This window comes from Pseudoliparis swirei, chromosome 13 (genome assembly GCF_029220125.1).
Source record: "Pseudoliparis swirei isolate HS2019 ecotype Mariana Trench chromosome 13, NWPU_hadal_v1, whole genome shotgun sequence".
In the NCBI taxonomy this organism is placed as follows: domain Eukaryota; kingdom Metazoa; phylum Chordata; class Actinopteri; order Perciformes; family Liparidae; genus Pseudoliparis; species Pseudoliparis swirei.
In genome coordinates, this window is record NC_079400.1 from 40,644 (window position 1) to 59,818 (window position 19,175).

Sequence of the window (19,175 nt, forward strand, 5' to 3'; positions counted from 1 at the left end):
GAATCACGAAAGGAAACTGATTATTTTGCACTGGCCACTTTAATCCTGAAAAAGGTTTCATAAAGATTGCTGCATGAAAAAATACCATTGCAAAAGGGCTCAAGGAGAAGTCTGAATTTTGATCAGCTCCACACAAACAGGTTCTTTTGATTAGCTAAAAAAAAATGACACTTTGCAGTGAACTGGACAAGGCAGCGGAAATTAGAAGGGAGAAAAACTGGACAGCAAAAAAAGAGAGAGAAGGAGGCCTCGCAATGAAATACTTTCCTTCTTGTTAATATTTAGAAGAGTTAACATCCAGTCTAAATTGCACAAACCCACATGGGTCAGGGTCATATATCTTGGATTTACAGCTCCTGCTGTAACTTTGTTTGATCTGATGTTGAGAGGGGCAGGTCAAATTCCAGCCAATCACTGGCAAGTCAGCCGCCTCGCTGTAGTGAGGTATGTTGAAAAAAAATTAAACATATCCTGGCTACCTCACGCTCAGCATGACAGGCCGAGTGATATTATAAGACAATATTGTTCAACTTAAGCCATACAGTCAGCATGTTTATTTCACATCCAGGGACAAAACATCGTCTCTGTGTGTCGTCCTCCCCTCCGTGTTTTCCTTTCGCACAGAATGAAAATAATATTCTGCCAAAATATGGTCAGGGGACTTCTTGTTGTTGACATGAACGTCGGTCAACCGCGTGAGTTCAGGGTTACTACTTTACCTCACCTCCCGGGTCTGAGCCTAAGTCCACACACTGCGTCACTTTACAAAAATGTGGGCAAGGGGCTGCGAGATTGAACCATGCCAACCTCCTTGTGGCGAATGGCTCAACGCATCGTCAACAAACAGGACAGATACAGTGGCAATGTGGAATGTGGCACTGAATATGATGGATTTCCCATTTATTTACTAGACCCCTGGGCCCCTCTGCCCCAGAGCAGAGCGGGGACCTAGCGCTGCCTCCGGCCACTGGCCCACTGTTCCGCTCATTTCCTATAACCCGTGTAGCATTAGCATGAACACATGGTGGAGTTGGGCAGCTAACATTAGCTGCTAACTGCCTAACCTAACTTCCAACATTAATAGTTTACCTAAAACACTAGTCGCAAGATTTTCTAATGTGCTGATAGCATGACTGTGTCGTCAGAAAAGTTAGTTCATAAAAACACGCTGAGGTGTGGAGTTAATCTTTCAAATTCATCGAAACAGCACAATAAAAGGACTCCAACCTCCTGTTTGGTCCTTAGCTGCTCTTACACCAGATGATGGGTGAGTGGCTTTCCTGGCACTGTGCCCAGAAATAACCCCATCTGGCATTGCCAGTGAGGGAACCAGAGCCTGTAACACAGATGTGAAGGCCACTGACCTGACGGTTCAGGCCTTTCTATGGACTGGACCTCCCCGCCCCAGCATTACGCACTGTGATTGGTTGATTGCGACTTCAAATTTCCCAGTTGTATGCGCTGTGAAAAGACAACAGCTGAACTACAAGGCATCAAACTGCCAGTGCAGGGCTTTCCGGATCATGTGATCACACAGCTTACAGAGGTTATTTTAGGTCTTATGAAAATGAATCCTCCCACCCCACAGACTCACGGTGACCAAAATGGGGTGATATTAACACATTTTATTCTTGTTATTTTTGTCATAAAAGTAGATTTTTTTATTTAAATGCCGGACATGGAATACACACCTTTAAAAGTAATAATCTGTAACTTCCATACAACTTTTTGAGACGCTGCTAATCGATCCTTGAGACTTCCTGAAACTGACAGCTGCTCACACATCTTTTAAACTTAAAATAAAAAATCCCTAAATAAAAAAGGAATCTACAAGTTGGTCTGACAAAAGAAAAGGTAGGTAAAATGGACTCCCCAAACCTAGACTATAAGTTAGATATTTCAATTATGTTTGTTGGTTTAAAGAAAAATGCAGGTGGAGGTAGTTTTGAGAGCATATGCCTCTGCATGCAAGTTTGAATATGAGGAGGAGAAGCGTGTTGCAACATGTCCTCCGCTGGGCCTTTTTAAATGTGAAACTGCCAGCATTACAATCCACCAGACAGGTTTCTAGCATGACCATACAGTCATGTAATATTTTTAAATTACACTCGGGATGAATAGTCAAATTAAACCAGATAGAATTGTCCCCCAAAACCAAGTCACATGACCACACAAAGTGAGTTTATCAAACGGTACTGGGATGCTACCTCTCACGGAGAGGCCAACACATTTTGGGCATACAAACATCCCAGTCCCCTTTGGCTTTTTAATGTCACTAAGTTTCAGACCCAAGTCGCGCCGTATCTTCAGCGTGCATGGCTGAGATAAAGTCCCACTTGTGCCAAGAAAAGCCTTCTGGTAAAATCTCTGGGGTAAAAGCTACACCCACTAATCTTCATGAATGACAGTGCATATGTTGCTCCTCCGTTGGGGCAGCAGACAGCAGATGGAGGGGCATGGCTCGAGGGCTGCGGTGTAAGTGAGGATGGAAGGGAAAGTGTCGTTTTGAAATAATCTGTGTTTGCAGATAGGTGGGGTCCTAAACCGGGGTATTTCAAAACTGTAGTGTAGGACTGAAATGATATGTTACTTAAAGTATATTTTACCTGTAACTGGTTGTGAAACAGTCTCATTTTATTACTGATGCCTCTTTATGTCCCGCAAAAGTAAACAAGATCATGACCGCAAGATTGTCGATCCTTCAGATTCCGCGCGAAACCTGAAATACTTCAGGTTGACCAAAAACTCATTTAGCTCAGACTCCAATGGGGGGCTCTGGTAGCAACTGGTCAATAACAGCGAGCCCAACCTAAAGCATAGACCTTATAGCTGGGCATGCTGGAGGGAAGGGAGCCAAGAACAGGACTGTTTAGAGCAGACTGTCTAAAAAGGAAACACTACCGCTTTCATTGTTGACGACCTCTTAATTATTTCGGCGAGTGAAACTTACAAACACAAAGCCACACATGAAGATTATAACACAGCAGTGTTAATTTGACCGTTTCAGTTTTGCATATTCTTGCCCTGCTGCTATTGAGTAGTTATTTATTTATATTTCTAGAACCGATTTATGTACATTTTAATTGTATGTACCCTCCATTTCTTTCAAATTATTTTCTATTACAGTGTCTCATACTAAGTCCATCTCAATCATGTGAACATGATACATTGTGATCTAATAATGTGTCCAGCTGTAACTTATCCATAAGAGATCTCACCAAGAGAAGTTGTCTTTACAGTGCCATCAAATGTTCTGATCAAACTGAGGCAAAACCCCCAGTGTAACAATACGGAGGAAAGTGATCCCACTTGAATGATTTATGATGTTTATCATGTGTCTCCCTGGCATCTTATCCTGCCTGCCATGGCGTCTGAGGTCCCCTCCTATCGCCACTTCCTCTGCACCGGCGTCCAATTTCGACATCGCATGACAATCAGATTAATCCGCGTCACCTCCCCCTCTTACAGGAAGACCTGCTGCAGAGCTGGGTAGTCTCGGCCCGAAGCTGCACTTCACTCTGGGAGCACACAAGCCTGAGGTAACACGTGGACGAGTGTGCGCTCACGTCAAGAAGTGGACTGGCGCAAGGAAGAATAGGGAACAGAAGGAAATGCTCTGTTATTGTCATCAGAGGAGGAAGACGGCAGGACAGGCGCTAAATGTAAACCCTGCACCTTTAAATGTAAAAAGGTCCAGTCTTCTGCATCAGGTATCTCCATCTGAAACGTGAATATCGTTACAATTAGAAAAGCTTGCCAAGATTTGTACCAAGGCGGTGTCATTTTACAGGAGAGAAAGCTTTTCTTTATTTTCTACTGGCATGTCAGAGGAAAACAAAGCCGGACAGACCTGCAGCAAAGGAAACGTACCCCGTGACAAAGCAAGTACGACTGACCAGGGAAACTGCAATGCTACAATGTATTGACTTGAGTTCCTTGGCATTCAGCCTTGATGAATGACAGTTGTGACCGACTGAACCCGCGGTGCAGTGTTCCTCGTTCACACAAAGCCAACGAGTTGGAGCGAGCGGTGAGAAACCGCGTTGCCACGCTGTGGCGGGACATGAGTCGAAGCGATCTAAATTAGGTGTGAAAAAAAGAGAATGCAGAAAGATGAAAAAGTAGAGCAGTGCAAAGAAATCGATCGCTGTATCTTTTTAAGAGATGGTGTATCGATATGTTGGCGACTACGATCGGTGCATGTTAATTTTTTTGTATCCCGTTTTAAACGGAATTAAAATGTCCTACAAGTTGCCTCGAAACCTGCTGTGGGTCAAACACGCTCCTGGAACGCTAGATGTCGGTGCTTATTGCTTTCTAAGCGACGGCCAGTGACCTCCTGGCTTGTGACAATGATCCGGACAAAATCACAACGCGGCGTCTCACGAGTGAGCGACCGCATGCCGGCGCTCACTCGTGCGGCGCTATGTGATCCCGACTCATTCCCGCCTACATAGATGTAGCAGTGCGGTGCCATAGGTTAAACGCAGAGATGTCGAAACATCGATCCTCACTGTGTATTTTAGTAAAAAGAGTGTTCCGTGACAATGAGAAAACAATAAGTACTTTCAGTTCAGCGTTTTCTCCACTGAGTGATGTTTCATGCAAATACGTTTCATAATTTTAATGCAAATTGTCTGCCGAGTTGTCAATATGTAACGCACGTATTAGATTATATAGGCGTACTTTCAGCTCTATTTTCACATTAAAAAGTATTGCAATATGTATTGTATCGTATCGCTATATATCTTATGGTGACCGGTACCGGAGAGGTGCTTGCCAATACACAGCTCTAGAACAAAATATAATGGCCTCACTACTTGGGCTAGTCAACCAATTGCTTTTGATTAAAAGTCCAGCACTTTCAACTTTCTTTCATCCACTTTCCTGCTTGAAGATGTTCGGTGGAGTTTTCTTGCAAACAAACAATAGAAATCTTAATTTCAGTGTTACTCGTTCCAGTAATTAGATTTTTTTTTTATCCTCACTCTCTACACTATCGGCGGTTGGCAACGGCTGTAAAGTTAGGAAATTGCCATGGTAACGCTTCAGCAACTAAAGCCTTTGGCTGAAGTAGTTCAGGGAAAGGTTGTGGTTACAATTAATAGGTCTGTAACGGGGCCCGAACTCTGGTCTTGTACATCTGGGATTCTCATCCCCCGGGGCTGGGGGGTCCCCAGCCTCCCAAGGGGGAACAACCCTAAAAAACAACAACAGAAACACAAAAAACCAAGCAGGCTAAGAAACTGTGATGTGTTCTGTCCATCTGTCCATCACCCTCCTCCACTCCGTTTCAGTACTATGGACAGTGCCGCTACTACAAATGCTAAATTGAACCTTTGATTGGCCCCGCCCCCCCGCTGCTACTCCATCACGCTGTCAGATCTCCCACAGAGCCCAAACTGTCACTAACTGGACTAGCATGTGTAGACATTCAGTATAGCGTAGCATAGAAGTGCTAACAGCACTGGGCAGCACGGTGGCTTAGTGGTTAGCACTGTCGCCTCACAGCAAGAAGGCCCTGGGTTCGAATCCCGGTCGTTCCAGGTCCTTTCTGTGTGGAGTTTGCATGTTCTCCACGTGCCTTTGTGGGTTTACTCCGGGTACTCCGGTTTCCTCCACCATCATAAAGACATGCACCGCATCGTATGGATATGAATGAATGTTGTGGTGGTCGGAGGGGCCGTAGGCGCTGATTGGCTGCCACGCTTCTGTCAGTCTGCCCCAGGGCAGCTGTGGCGACTGATGTAGCTTACCACCACCGGTATGACTGTGTGTGTGTATGACTACTGGACTCTGGACTCTGTAAAGCGACTTTGTGTACTTCGAGAAGCGCTATATAAGATTGAAGGTTATTATTATTATAACACTTGTTAATGATGTGCAAACGAACTCTGCTAGTGGTGGCTTCACAGATTGTTTTTTTACTTGGAAACGTAGCGTTTTATAAACGTACACCTCTTTTGAACCTCTTCGGGTAAGGATCATCACTGACGCAACGCTTTTTTTTTTTTAAAGGCTTGAAATCTAAAACCATTGCGTGAGGGTCTAGCCGAATAGTCGTCTGTCTCTTGTTTCAGATGCAGAGCTCCATCAGAGCTCTGAAGATCACACAGAGATTTTTTTTTTTTTTTTTTTAAACAGAACCAGAAGTATAAAAACCAGAGTGAGACAGCAACGTGACCAGTAAGATATGGGAAATTCCGGTTGCCATTCCTGAGGGTTTTTTCTATCTTTTTTTAACCAATCTGTTCTGGGCTCAGACCTGACTGAGCCTAATCTTTAACACCTTGGTTCTGGCAAATTCCAACAAACAGAAAAACTCAAGACACCGCTGCAGTCAAGGCCAGCTTTTTCGCCATCAAATCAATTCCAAAATGAGGCATGGTCAAAGGTTTGGAGGGGTAGAAATCCTTACGAAACAAGATGAATTTGAACAAGCCACAGTGTGTTCTATTTAGTGGTCAAAAATAAATCTGCATAATTTTTTATTTATTTTTACTCTTTGTTGCTCTCATTTTCAGTCTGATCACTATAATCAGTGTTGATTCAAATAAACCCACATAAGGCATAATAACAAATAATACAGCTCAGGAGTTCTGTTATCACTTGAAATCACTAGAAAGATATGAAACCCTCAGTGAAAGTTGTGTAAGCAACTGTCGCCCCCTCCTCCTCACATTCCCATCGTCATTCCCAGTTGTAGTAATTAGTTTAAAAGCAAGTGTCAATGAGTTACTGTTTCAGAAAGTATTAAGTAGAATGTGTGTGTGTGTGTGTGTGTGTGTGTGCGTGCGCGTGTCTAATCGCAACATATGTTGCTCTCAAAACAGGTCACAGAAAATGACTCAAATACACTATTGCTGTAGTTACTTTGTGTCAGCGGCAGGCCTCCGTAGCTCTGTCATTAAGTTCCGATAGCATTGCTGCAATGTCTACAGAGATTTTTAGGAACTCTGATTCTAGATGAAAAGCAAAACTACTTTTTAACCCTTTTAATATAGCAGCTATAAGAATAAATAAATAAAACAAGATATTCTGTTTCAAAACCACCTCTCACATTGAATTGTTGTTAAATAACCCACACAACTTGACTTTGACCCCCCCCCCCCCCATGTGCGTTCAACTCAACTTAATGTCTGTTAAATGGTTTAACTCAATTACTTTTTGTTCCCCTCCCAGCCGTGCCGTTTGAACACAGACAGTAGCTTTAGCCCCCACACACCCCTCCACTCTCTCTAACCAGGAAAGGAATACAACTTGCTAGCTGACTAGCTTCCATGAGGCGCATGCTTTGACTTAATGTGCTCAGGAGCACGACATGTAGCCTACTACTACTTTATTCACCGAGTCACGCCGAAGACCCTGTCGTCCCTTTCTTAAGCATATATATGTTGATAACTATATGCAGGCACGTGCACAGACATTTTGGGGGGCAGGTGCTCAAACCAAAAAAAAAGGGCACCCAATGCCAAAAAAAATTTCTGACAGTTGAAGCATAAGCAGCATTACACTGATGATGCTGTCCTCGACCTGCGTTTCCTCTGGGTAGCATCAGACTGCTAGCTTACATGTTCTTTATGAATAAAGATGAATTATTATATAGCAACAACAGTACACACGTTCTGATTGGCTAATGGGTCGTCATGCCAGCCACGTATTGCCCTCCTCGCTGGTCTGATACGGATCCGTATTTCTTACGTCATTTTCAAAATGAGCGATATTGATAGACATCAACAGACATCCCTCTGAGCAATACCAGAGAGGCTTTATGATTTTTTCGGGACGAAAATAAGTCACTTGCACCCCCCCCAACAACTCTTCTCGGCTCGTGCGCGGCAGAGCTCCGATGCCGGCGCACACTGTTGAGCGCACACTCTCACTAGCGCACCCACTAGCACGAGAATTTGTACTGCAATTGACGGGTATTTTTCCTGAAGCCTTGATTTAATTTACCCCGAAGACCAAAAAAGGCTAAAAGTGTTATGGTGTGTTCACACCGGACGCGGCGAAAAAATTCTCGACGCGTCTGACGCAGCAGTCTCGACGCGCGTCGAATAAGTGTGTTCAGACCAGACGCGTCGGGGGCGTGGCTTATCGCTCCCGCTTCTTTACGTGAAAAAGAGTTTTCTTTTTCTCCCTTCTTTTTTCGCCATCGACCATGGAAGGAATTGCGTTATACTTGTTGTGGAAGGCCGAAAAGCGTCGTAACATCCAACGCCGTCGTGTTTGGGTTCACAACATCATCCATAAACGCAGACAGCTCTGGATGACGGCCGCTTCCAGCGCTACTTCAGGCTAAACGTTAGCCAGTTTGATGACCTGTTGGCTCGGGTCGGTGCCAGGATCTCTCGGGTGGACACCAACTACAGGCGTTCAATCTCCGTTGCGGAGCGCCTGTCCATCTGTCTCCGGTGAGTGGCAGTTTTCTAAACCGGCAGGACGATGATGAGCGGAGCTGCTCAACGCTGATTAGCTGACACAACTATGACTCACGCGTTTTTGCTGCCGGAGTTGGGAAATCTCAACTCGCGCGTCGACGAGCTGCAAACCCTCTGTTCGTGCTGCTTCAAACGCGTCTGACGCGCTGCTCGCTGGAAAATACGCAGCTACGCAGCTTTACGCAGCTTCTACGCAGCTGTGCATTGACTTTGCATGTAATCTCGACTCGCGTCGCATCCGGTGTGAACACACCATATGTCCTGTTTGCTTGATTTGCGTGCGTCTCCTTTAAGCCCACAGGTCGTGTTGAACCAACCGGTGGACAGGAAGTGTCCTTGTCAGGACGTCCTGCCAACATTCATGCCGCCTCCTCCTCCTCCTCCCTCCCCCCCCCCCCCCGTAGGTGGACGTCACAAAAGCTGACGCTACATTTGGAGTGAGTACCAAACACCATCTCCCGGTACTCACCTGAGTAACTCACTGAAAAAGTTATGTGCACCCCTGTGTATAAATGTATATATCCGTCTTTTGTCATCAATCTTTATGTTCTCACAAAAATATACCGAGAATATCGGTAATATGTGATTAATCATGATTAATCCACAGAAACCTGTGATTAATTTGATTAAAAATGTTAATCGTTTCACAGCCCTAATATATATATACATATATATACACATATTTACATATAACTGAAATATAACTAAAATAATTTCGTTACATGCTGACTTTTACTGCCGTTAATGGGACATTTAGACGAAATGTACGATCTCCAGTCGCGAGCGACCCGAAGTTGCCGGTTTCCCACCTCTCCTCTAACCCAAGCGCCGCTCGCTTACCTGTCTTGAAGCGGAGGTCGTCGTCCTTCTCGGAGCCGAACTCCCGTAGGAGGGAGAGGAAGAGAATGCCGAAGGCGTTCTGGATCCCGAACACAGAGCCGTTACACCACATGGCGGCTAGCATGACTACCCAACCCCAGCCGCCCTCGGGGTGCACAAACTCGACCTCCTCCGCTGCTTGCTCCGGCACGGCCACTCTGCTGTCCCCGTTCTTCATCTCCTCCACCTCTTCCGAGCGCTTCTCCTCCACGGGCACCTCATCCTTACCCAGTGCATCACTTTCTTCTGGCACGTGATTCCCGCCTTCTGTCATCGTTTATTTTTAGTAGTATTATTGTCAGGTTTATGTCGATGATCAGAGGAGCAACTGCAGTGTTATATTTTCTCTGAACAAGGACGGCTGTCGCGTTTACGGTGAAGCCGCATCCATTGAGGTGAAGCCTCGGGCAGAGAGTAGCGCTGGTTCCTTGAAGCATCTGGTCCTACAGTAGATGTCAAAAAGCCGCTGTTGCAATATTATAAATAGACCGCGCGGAGAGGGTGGGGCTCCGGGGAACCCTGCTGCTGATTGGACGCCCGTCGTTCAACCGTGACGAAGTCGCAAACCGAGTGAAACGCAGGCGCACTACTTGGTTTAAAAGCTCGATTTTTTTTAAGAGAAACAAAACCAGAGACACTGAATCATGTTTTCCTCCATTCAGCTCGCTCGCTGTGGTTATGAAAGGTCCAGCTGCTAAAAATAGACAAACCGCAAAGCAAGCAGATGGACAGAGATGCAAGATGTGTGTAGAGAGCACAACGTAAGAGGGAAACGTGGGTGGTTGAGATCATAAGACAAAGAAGCCAGGAAAACCTAATATGATCTCCTTTGAATTATAGTTACTAAATAGATTGACAAGCCAGTTGGTATAGGAGAAACAATGTTGTCCAATAGTGTTGTCAAAATGGCCACCCCAAAAATGGAACCATATCAGTAATTTGACTGGAAACCAGCTGCTAATTGTGACCAGTGGTACGAGAAGCCATACACGAATATAACCCCCTGTGGAGGCAGCCTCTTGAAACTAGATCGAGACCATAAACAGTGTCGGCTGTAGCTCATGGCATGGCATAGCTCAGTCCTGTAACCACTAGGTACCCGCTTCGATCCCCACGCTACCCATAGTTACATCTGGAAGCGTCCTTGGGCAAGACACTTAACTGCCAGTTGCTCCCTGGGTGCTTCACTGGAGCCCAGTTCCATAAGTACTAAGGATGGGTCAAATGCAGAGAATTTCCCAATGTGGATGAATAAAAGTGTAAATGTCACTTTTTCTCAGACTTCTATACAATCGTACATACTTTTGCAACCAGTCGCACCCTGCTGGCCAATAGAGAGAATGCACATTTAAGGGGGATTTTTCCTGTTTTCCATGAGCAATCGGTCACAATGTTAACATAAATCTGGCAATCTAGTGATATCCCCCACAGTTGTGGTCTTGAAATAAAGTACTCCTCGTCCGAGACAGAGTAAATGAGGGCCAAGACCTTAAAAAAGTTGCCATGAGACCAGGCCCTATCTTCCGTACAACAGCTGGAATGAATGACAATGAAGTCTGACTTCATGAAGTGAACATAAGCAAAATAAGAAATCATGAGCGGCACAGACGGAAACACAGGAAATTAATTTATAAAAAAGAAAAGCCAAGACAAAATTAAAACGGCTTTATTTCCTGTTAAGTGAGTGCAGTTGGTGAAATTTAACTGTTGCACACTCCAAACTCACAAAATGAAAATACTGCTAATTTCAGGCAGACAACTGCCAATGGAAAACATTTGTTGGACTTTTTTCTTCTGTTATTGTGGTTCTCTCGGGGAGCCGAGCCATCACACTCATAATATTCAAGACAAAGTAGTATCTGAAAGTCACAAGGAGAAAAACAAAAGGGGGGAGAGGACACAACAATAGGGGGAAGGAATAATAGATCTGAGTGCCGCTCCTGACCAGCACAAGCTGGCAATGCTAAGCACATGGTCAGTCTGGTAAACAAGGTGACTTGTCCAGGACGTAGAAGCCACCTCAGCTCTCCACTTTGGCCACCTTGGGCTCCTGTGCGTCCTGCTCTGCGGTGACTGGGGCTGCCCCCCTCTTCCTCAGGCCCTTCATCTTGCGCGTTTGGAGCTTGGACAGATCCTGCTTCTGCATATGCACCCGGCCAAACTTGGTGCCGAAGGCATCGCGGGAAATGTTCTTTTTCTTCCTGATCTGTGACAGCGACGAAGAGAAGCATTAACGACATGTTGGACTGAGAATTTTGCTCGTTACTTTCAGAGAACATTGATGTAGTTGACAATACACCAACAGAAATACTGACAAAGAAACAGTCAATTTGTACGACCAACAGTACCAGAGGCCACCCCCTTCCAGGTACCTCTCCAAAACCTCTCCCTACGTAATTGCATTGTTAATTTCGTTTTTTAATAGATATATTTCATATGTGACATTCGTAAACTTTAAGATATCTTCTAGAAAAAGAGAAAAAAACTTGTCGGTTTGGCTCGACACAGCATACGTGTAGAGTGGATTTGGCCAATGGAGGAGGGTAAGTGGGGGGGGGTTTAATGCAAATGCAACCTTGGAGCCCAGGTAAGTAGAGCCAAGTCTGCTTTTAAAGTTGGACCAAGCGTGACAATGTTAAGTGCAAGATGTTCTAAAATAGTCACCATACGAGGTTAAAATGTGCACATGCAACCATGTGTTCTCTCCTCTGGCGCCACCATAAGGACAAACTTTGGTCCTCTTATTTTTTTACAGTGGCCACGATCTTAGTGTTTAAAGAGCAGAACAGCTTCATGTCTTCGGTAGTAATGTGGTCATATGAATAAATCACTGAATGTAGTGGAGAGAAAACCCCCATTAGGTCATCCAACAATTATGCACTAAAAATGGTACGCACACCTCTAGATTTCATTTAATTCTGTCCCATCAAAAGGTCAGCGGAGAGAGAGGCCGTTTATCAATTCCAAGTACGCCGAGTGCAGACTCGTATACTTTTGGAGTTTGGTCTTGGGAGTCCAGACTCCAAAGGACGGTCTTTCTTCAATTGGAACAGCAGCTGACTTGATTCAAATTCTTTACAAGTCTAACACACAGGAAATACATATTTCTGATATAGAGAACATTGATGTAGTTGACAGTACAACAACAGAAATATTGACAAAGAAAATCAATTTGTACCACCAATAGTACCACCCCTCCCAGGTAACTCTCCAAAACATCTCCCTCCGTAATTGCAATTTTAATTGTGTGTCTCTGTGTGTGTGTGTGTGTGCGTGTGTGCACACAAATATATATATAAATATATATTTATTTCATATCTATTCATACATTTGTAAACTTCAAGATACCCTCTAGAGGAAAAAAACTAAAAACTTGTCGGTTTGGACATGGTTTGGCTCTATGCCAACACTCTACACAGCATGCGTGTAGAGTGGATTTGGCCAATGGTCATGTGTAAAAAAATAAAAACATATGTATATAGATACAGATGTAATTATATAAATATGTTAATATATATTGCGTTTATAAATATATAGTTTATATATAAATATGTATATAAAATTACATCCCGTGACTCAACAGTCGTATTTAGAAAAAGTCAACCGTCAGTCGTTTATTTTTTCTCCGCTATTGTTTCCTGTTGCGAAATGCATTCTAGGATATCGGCTGACCAGCGTATGCACAAGTCACCTCTGATACATCTCCGGTAAAATGGGCGAATCAAGTCACATCCGTGCATTTTCATTGTGCTTTGCAAGAAGCGGACTTTGAATTGGATCAAGTACTCGGGCCGAAACTGATGACGTTTCACGAGTTCACAAGTACAGACAAGAACACTGATTGATAAACAGCCAGTCAGGGAAAGGTGGTGATTACCTTCAGAGCTTTGGGTCGTCTGTGGGACAGCTTGTACAAGTCATCTGAAGCCAGATGTGATCTCCTTAGGACCAAGTCGAACGACGGCCCGATCTCCTCAAGCTCTATCCGCGGCGTGCGGCACCCAGACTTCTTCAACAGACACCTGTAACGACGCAGGACATTAATACCTTCGTTGTGGGGGACGCAAGCTTTACTCGGACCCAAACCAGTTCTTAATATTATTTGTTAACCAAATACCAATTGACCTGTAACTGCGGATGTAGATTTTCCCCTCTACGGCTGTGAAGTGCAGAACGTGTTCTAAACCCGCTAGACGCACCGCAGACACGGTGGGACCCCGGAAGAAGTCTGAAAGGGGGAGGGAGGAAAAGGACAAGGACTAGTGTTAGTGGCGGGACAAAATTGAGAGGAAACGGTAGAGATGCAGTCGTGGAGCAAAATTGGTGCTCACCTATGAACAGACTCTTCAAACGCCTGTGTTCGTTGTCTAAATCGAAAGCCTCCCCTGCAAACACCAGCATCGGCTTGGTGCCCTCGGGACATTTGCTGTTCTGCAACCACAACAAAAAAGACGATATAAAAACTAGATATTTGGAGTTGATTTTACTAGGTCTCTTGCGTGTACTTTACCCCTTTGCTGCTGTAATCTGCTAAATGTTGTTATTATTTAATTCTTTGGATCCACACTAGCCAATTCCCCCCATTCTTCTATACCTTATGCTAAGCAAACATGTATTTCCCAAACTGTTGCACACTAGATTTCCAATGGGTCTGGACTATTGGTCTAGGACCAAATAATAAATAAAACAATTTATTTTTCAGTGCAATCTGCTCCAAGACTTCATGGGAAGTTTACGATTGGCTGGTAGGCGGTCTTCTAAAGCCGTACACTGGGACACTCCAGAGAACAGCGTAACCCCCACTCGAGTTTGTGCTCAGGATATAGTGAACTGCAAAAGAGCAGTAGCAATGACACAGAAGCTTTTGGCCATGTGAGCTGACTGAGATTTTTTTTTAAACGTGGCAGTTATCCATTACCTTGAGTTCACTCAGAGAGACGTACTTCTCAATTCCAAGTTCAACCATATCGAGCACGTGAAAGTCAAACAGACGACCTGCAGACAAACCAAAGGAACAATGACTCGCATTATTATTATATTATTGTTTTCATCTAACTGGTCTTTTGATGTACATTTAAAATGATGAGCTATAGACCAAAAAGAGAACTTACCAAACACAAGGTTGTGGGGCCTTTTCTTGTTGTGGGAGCCGAACAGAAACAGAGAGCAGTCGGACTTCTTGGAGAAGAATTCCTGATTGAGAGTAATGATTAGAAAGAAAGAGAAGACTGGATAACGCACCGACAGATACAAATGTAATAAAGTGGTCGGGGTGCTTTTTGTAGACTTACCAGGGATGTCGAGTCCTCAAACGGACGCGTTATGTTCTTCCTGGAAAGCAAATACGTACCCATCAGCTCAACAAGTTTCCTGACACTTAAAGACAGTCAACAGTTTTCACTGAACATGAGAAAGCGCTGTTTCTGTTCAAATCCAAATTGCTCTGACAAAATTTAGGAATGATTGCTTGATCATGTAGGGTCCCTTGTTTTAGGTCAGTTATTCATTTAAAATTACTTTTTATGAAGATTTTCCAATTAGTTTACATCTTAAAAGTGACCGAACAAAACACCAATAATCAGAAAGGATAGGGAGTTACGGAATTTGTCAGTTGGTCAAATAAATGTTTTAATTTTTTTATTTCACCATTCTGATAATTTCCTTCTCAGCAGAAACCAGGACAAGAAATATTGGCCATGAGCCGGCGAAATTAAATTATATGCAGTCGTCATTTATTGTCTTGCAAGGGAAAATGGGATGTCAAATGGATAACGCTTAATTCATTTAGACTTAATGTATCCTCTTTGTAAATTCACTTACTTCTTGTACAGCACAGCATTGGGCTTCTTCAGTGAATACTGCAGGGGGAAAAAGGAGTTAAGGTTTGAAGTCATAACTATATTAGTGAGTCAGCAGTTTTCTGTTGGATTTAATCACTGTGTAAATATATATATATATATATTTTTTTTTTAAATTCCTCTGTGTATTTAATATTGCTATTGTATTTTATTTTTATTTCTGCTCTAATGTGGACCCGCTGCTGTGATCCTGCAATTTCCCCACTGTGGGACTAATAAAAGAATATCTTATCCGATAATCTGTGCTACACCCTGCTGTAATCAAGGACACCGTCGGACCAAGCATACTCACTGTAGGCTGACTTTACCGTTCTGCGCAGCTGGCAACCTGGCCCCCAACTATTTTTTTTTAATCCATGATATTTCAATTAAAGGGTCAGTAAACCTAGTACATTGTGCTGTTGTTGTAAAAATGGATGAACAATCATTAACTCAATTAATCTCAGAGGTCCAAGAGTTTCTGAGACTTTCCGATTCCATTGTTTCTTCTTGTATGTCACGATGTTTTGCACAAGTTAAATTCTGTATGCGAAGTAGCTGAACTATAAGATGAGAGAAATCCTACTCTATTGGAATTTTAAAAAATGTAAAGAGTCAAAAAAAAGCCACTAAAGAACTGAAAAAAGAAGAACAGTGTGACGATGTCATGTGTGCAACACCTGGACTATTACACCAATATAATAGCCTGTGCATCTGTGTGAAACACGTCACACCTGGAAGGTCCTTCTCAGAAGACACCCTCGGGTTACTTACTATGTCCTTGAGGGCCTGGGTGACGGTCAGACTGGAGTTGCCCCCTTTCATAATCATGGCGGTCTTCACATCCTCAATCAGCTTGGGCGCTCTGCTATCCAAGAAGCGTTTGGCGCGCTTTGTCTTGGGTTTTCTGAGGATGGACACAAACAAAAGCAGGGGGAAGATGACAGTCTGCACGGTGCCACACAAAATTAAATAGAAATATTCAGGTGTTTTACAGTATGGGTTGTATTTATCATGGCAGTCACATAGCAGGTTTTATTTTATACGTGAGTGTTAAACATAATTGATTCTTAGGAGCTTTTGAGTGTTTATTCTGTATTATTGGTCTTTGCAAAGTTACACTAAATATAAAAAACGGTTTTAAAAGTTGATCATATGGATCATAAAGTGCAATACCATTGAAAGGACCTGCAGACATATTGATTCACAACTGTGGGAAATGTCTTAATTTTGATCATTATCGGTCTTATAATAAATATTATAACTCCAAGCTAAAACTATTCTGAATTGTCATTTACTTTTCATAATGATGTGGTTAGGCTCAATGTTGTATGCATAAAATACATCATATTACTACAAGCAATACTGACATAACACGATTTAGTCATATCTTTAAACAAAAATTACATTTAATACCCTTCTTGTGAACATGACGAAAGGAATGCATATTCATAAGACCCTCCCTCTCATCTAACCCTAAAATAATTGATTGACATCTACATGTTGTTAACAGATCAAACGGGGACTACTGATGTTATGTCTCACAGGAGGCCAGCTCATTCCTCACCATGAACATGTGGTGGACAAATACAGCGTGTATGTACTTCATTCAATCAGTAAACCATAACAATTAGATGGTATTATGGTACAGTGAGCCTATAGATTTAATGAGTACCCATCCAGAAGGATCATTAATAATTGTTGAATACGTTTTTCGAGGCGCCTGAGCGAACCCATGTAACGTATTGACGCTTGCTAAAACACGTGACTGACAAGTTAAACACGAGCTTGACTTGGTGGTTTGCACACAATGTAGATACACGGGGCAGGATTAATTGAACCTTTACTTTGGAAGCAAGCGGCGTACTTCTGCCTTTACGTTGAGCTTATGTTAGCTGCCAAAAAGCAATGCTCGGCTAACGTTGGCGGTCCTAGTTCCACGCGCACTGAACGAAGAAGACACACGCGCGCGAGCTTTGAACGCAGTAAAGCTAAAGTAAAGGGCAACATTGTCAAACTTACATTATATCGTTATGCTTCGGCATTTTTTCTGTCTGTAATCGTCTTTATCCTCCCGGTTGCACGAAATGCACGCACTATGGTTGTTTCCACGTGGCGGAAGACAACAGCGGCGATGTTCTTCTTCTTTGCTGGAGACTGTGGTCGATTTCCGGCCTCAAGTGAATTACCGCCACCTCGTGCAAAAGCTCGACTACACAATTTTGTAAATGGGATTCCGCAAGGTAGTGTTATTAGTCCTATACTTAATATTATGATTCATGACATATTCATTTAAATTGGAAGAGATACTGGCTCATTGCTTTATGCGGATGATGGAGCGATATGGAAAAGGGGAAAGAATACTGGGAATGTGATCAGTAGCATCCAAGAGGCTATAGTTAATGTTGAAAAGTGGTCATATGACTTGGGGTTTAAGATGTCAGTTGCTAAGTCTAGCTAAATGTTATTTACCCAAGTGAGAAAGATAAACAAGATGTATCCTAAATTACATGGACAAAGAATAGAGAGGGTGGCAGAATTTAAATACTTGGGCTTGTGGTTTGATGAAAAATGTTTGTGGAGGTAACATATCAAGCATATTGAAACTAAATTTAAAAAGGTGGTTAATGTGATGAGAGCAGTTTCCGTTCATGAATGGGGTGCAGATAAACGGTCAATCGATTAAAAAAATTTAACTAATTAATCGCACATTTTGAAATTGCGATTAATTAATCGCGATTAATCGCAATTAAAAGTTAAGTTAATTCTTTTTAAAGACCAAACTTCACACAGAGCTGTGTTTCAAAGAGGCTCCTACCTATAAAGTGCCAGCGAGGTATTTAATATTGTGGATGATAAATTGTTTCTTCAGTGAAACATCAGATTAGTAAAAAAAAAAAAAGTATATTGAGACCCCATTGGTCCTGTCATCTTTACCACTGAACAGCAGAACCAGTGGCCTTGGTGACTGACTGACATTCAAATATGTCACGTTAACCCTCTGGAGGCTGGGGGCATTTTATACATTTTACAAAATAAATTAAATTCACCTTTTAAAGGCGTTTTCATGTGACACATACCCACGTGTTATACATCAAACATTCCAGAACAATCTCAGCTCTATTCAATGAGGCTCATTGTCCTGGTGCCGTGTTCTCTGGTCTCTGACTGACAGGCTGCTATAGAGCCTCACCCGTGAGGTGGGAGGTCCTTTGTGATTTACTGAGTGTTCATTGGTTGTTTTTTCCCCAAAATGTTGACAGACAAACGGATTGACCAATCACGTTGAAGGTTTCGTGTGACGAGTTCTTTCCGCGCCGCGTCACCCGACACGTCGCCCGTCTGTTCCTCTGTGTATCAGAGGGGGAGACCGGAGGAAGGAGGAGTAGGAGGAAACCCGATTGATTAACCCAGGAGTTTAAACTGATTTATGCTCCTTATTTTCGCGGAGAAATAATTGTTATAAAAACGGAAACAGTGTTAAACCGTACTGCCGCGGTTTGACACTCAGGGGAGTGAAAAAACTTCAACGCACACCGGAAGTAAACAAAGTTGCGTTAATTGCGTTAAAATATTTTAGTGCGTTAACGCGGCCAAATTAATCGCATAGATTAACGCGTTAACGCTGACAGCCCTAATATAGGGCCATTATACGGTCATGTCTAGACTATGGGTGTATGGAGCAGCTGCTACAAGTACATTGGGAATATTAGATAGAATTCAGTTCAGAGCACTAAGACAGGTGCTATTAATTCTACACCAAACAACACCCTGCTGGTGGAAGCTGACGAGCTGCCATTAAGCTTAAAATGGGCAAAACTGGCTATGGCATATTGGGTGAAACTAAAGGGATCTGGGGAGGAACTTCCTGTAATAAAAGTAATGGATGAATGTTGGGAATACACCCAAAATAAAGGAATAGGGTTTGAGTGGAACATCAGTTCAATTATTCAAGAGTTTGGCGTCAATTGATATGAGTTTGGGTCCAATATAACGTGGGGAAATGTTCCCCCGTGGA

At 43.1% G+C, this 19,175-nt stretch overlaps 2 protein-coding genes across 2 annotated transcripts in view; both read right to left on the reverse strand.

Annotated features, from left to right (window-relative positions):
• slc16a10 (solute carrier family 16 member 10) overlaps positions 1–9,738 on the reverse strand; it is a 36,357-nt gene extending 26,619 nt beyond the window's left edge. Inside the window, exon 1 of the mRNA XM_056429598.1 lies at positions 9,282–9,738. Within this exon, the coding sequence (XP_056285573.1) occupies positions 9,282–9,594 (313 nt within the window). The 5' untranslated portion in view covers positions 9,595–9,738. The remainder of the gene's footprint in view (positions 1–9,281) is intronic.
• Positions 9,739–10,970: 1,232 nt separating this feature from the next.
• rpf2 (ribosome production factor 2 homolog) lies at positions 10,971–17,280 on the reverse strand. Its single transcript, XM_056429557.1, has 10 exons — positions 17,180–17,280; positions 15,932–16,064; positions 15,141–15,178; positions 14,612–14,651; positions 14,432–14,513; positions 14,239–14,315; positions 13,652–13,751; positions 13,446–13,548; positions 13,198–13,342; positions 10,971–11,526 (listed from the first exon to the last, which is right to left on the reverse strand). Exons 1-10 carry the CDS (start codon positions 17,200–17,202, stop codon positions 11,341–11,343), a joined length of 927 nt encoding a protein of 308 aa, XP_056285532.1. The 5' UTR covers positions 17,203–17,280; the 3' UTR covers positions 10,971–11,340.
• Between the last annotated feature and the right edge of the window lie 1,895 nt (positions 17,281–19,175).

Excerpts from the sequence above, each read along its gene's own strand:
- rpf2 (XM_056429557.1), bottom strand. The coding sequence starts at position 17,202 with ATGCCGAAGCATAACGATATAAT. Across the intron at positions 16,065-17,179 it reads CCGAAGCATAACGATATAAT|AAAACCCAAGACAAAGCGCG; the intron begins GTAAGTTTGACA and ends GTCCATCCTCAG. Across the intron at positions 13,549-13,651 it reads TTTGAAGAGTCTGTTCATAG|ACTTCTTCCGGGGTCCCACC; the intron begins GTGAGCACCAAT and ends TCCCCCTTTCAG.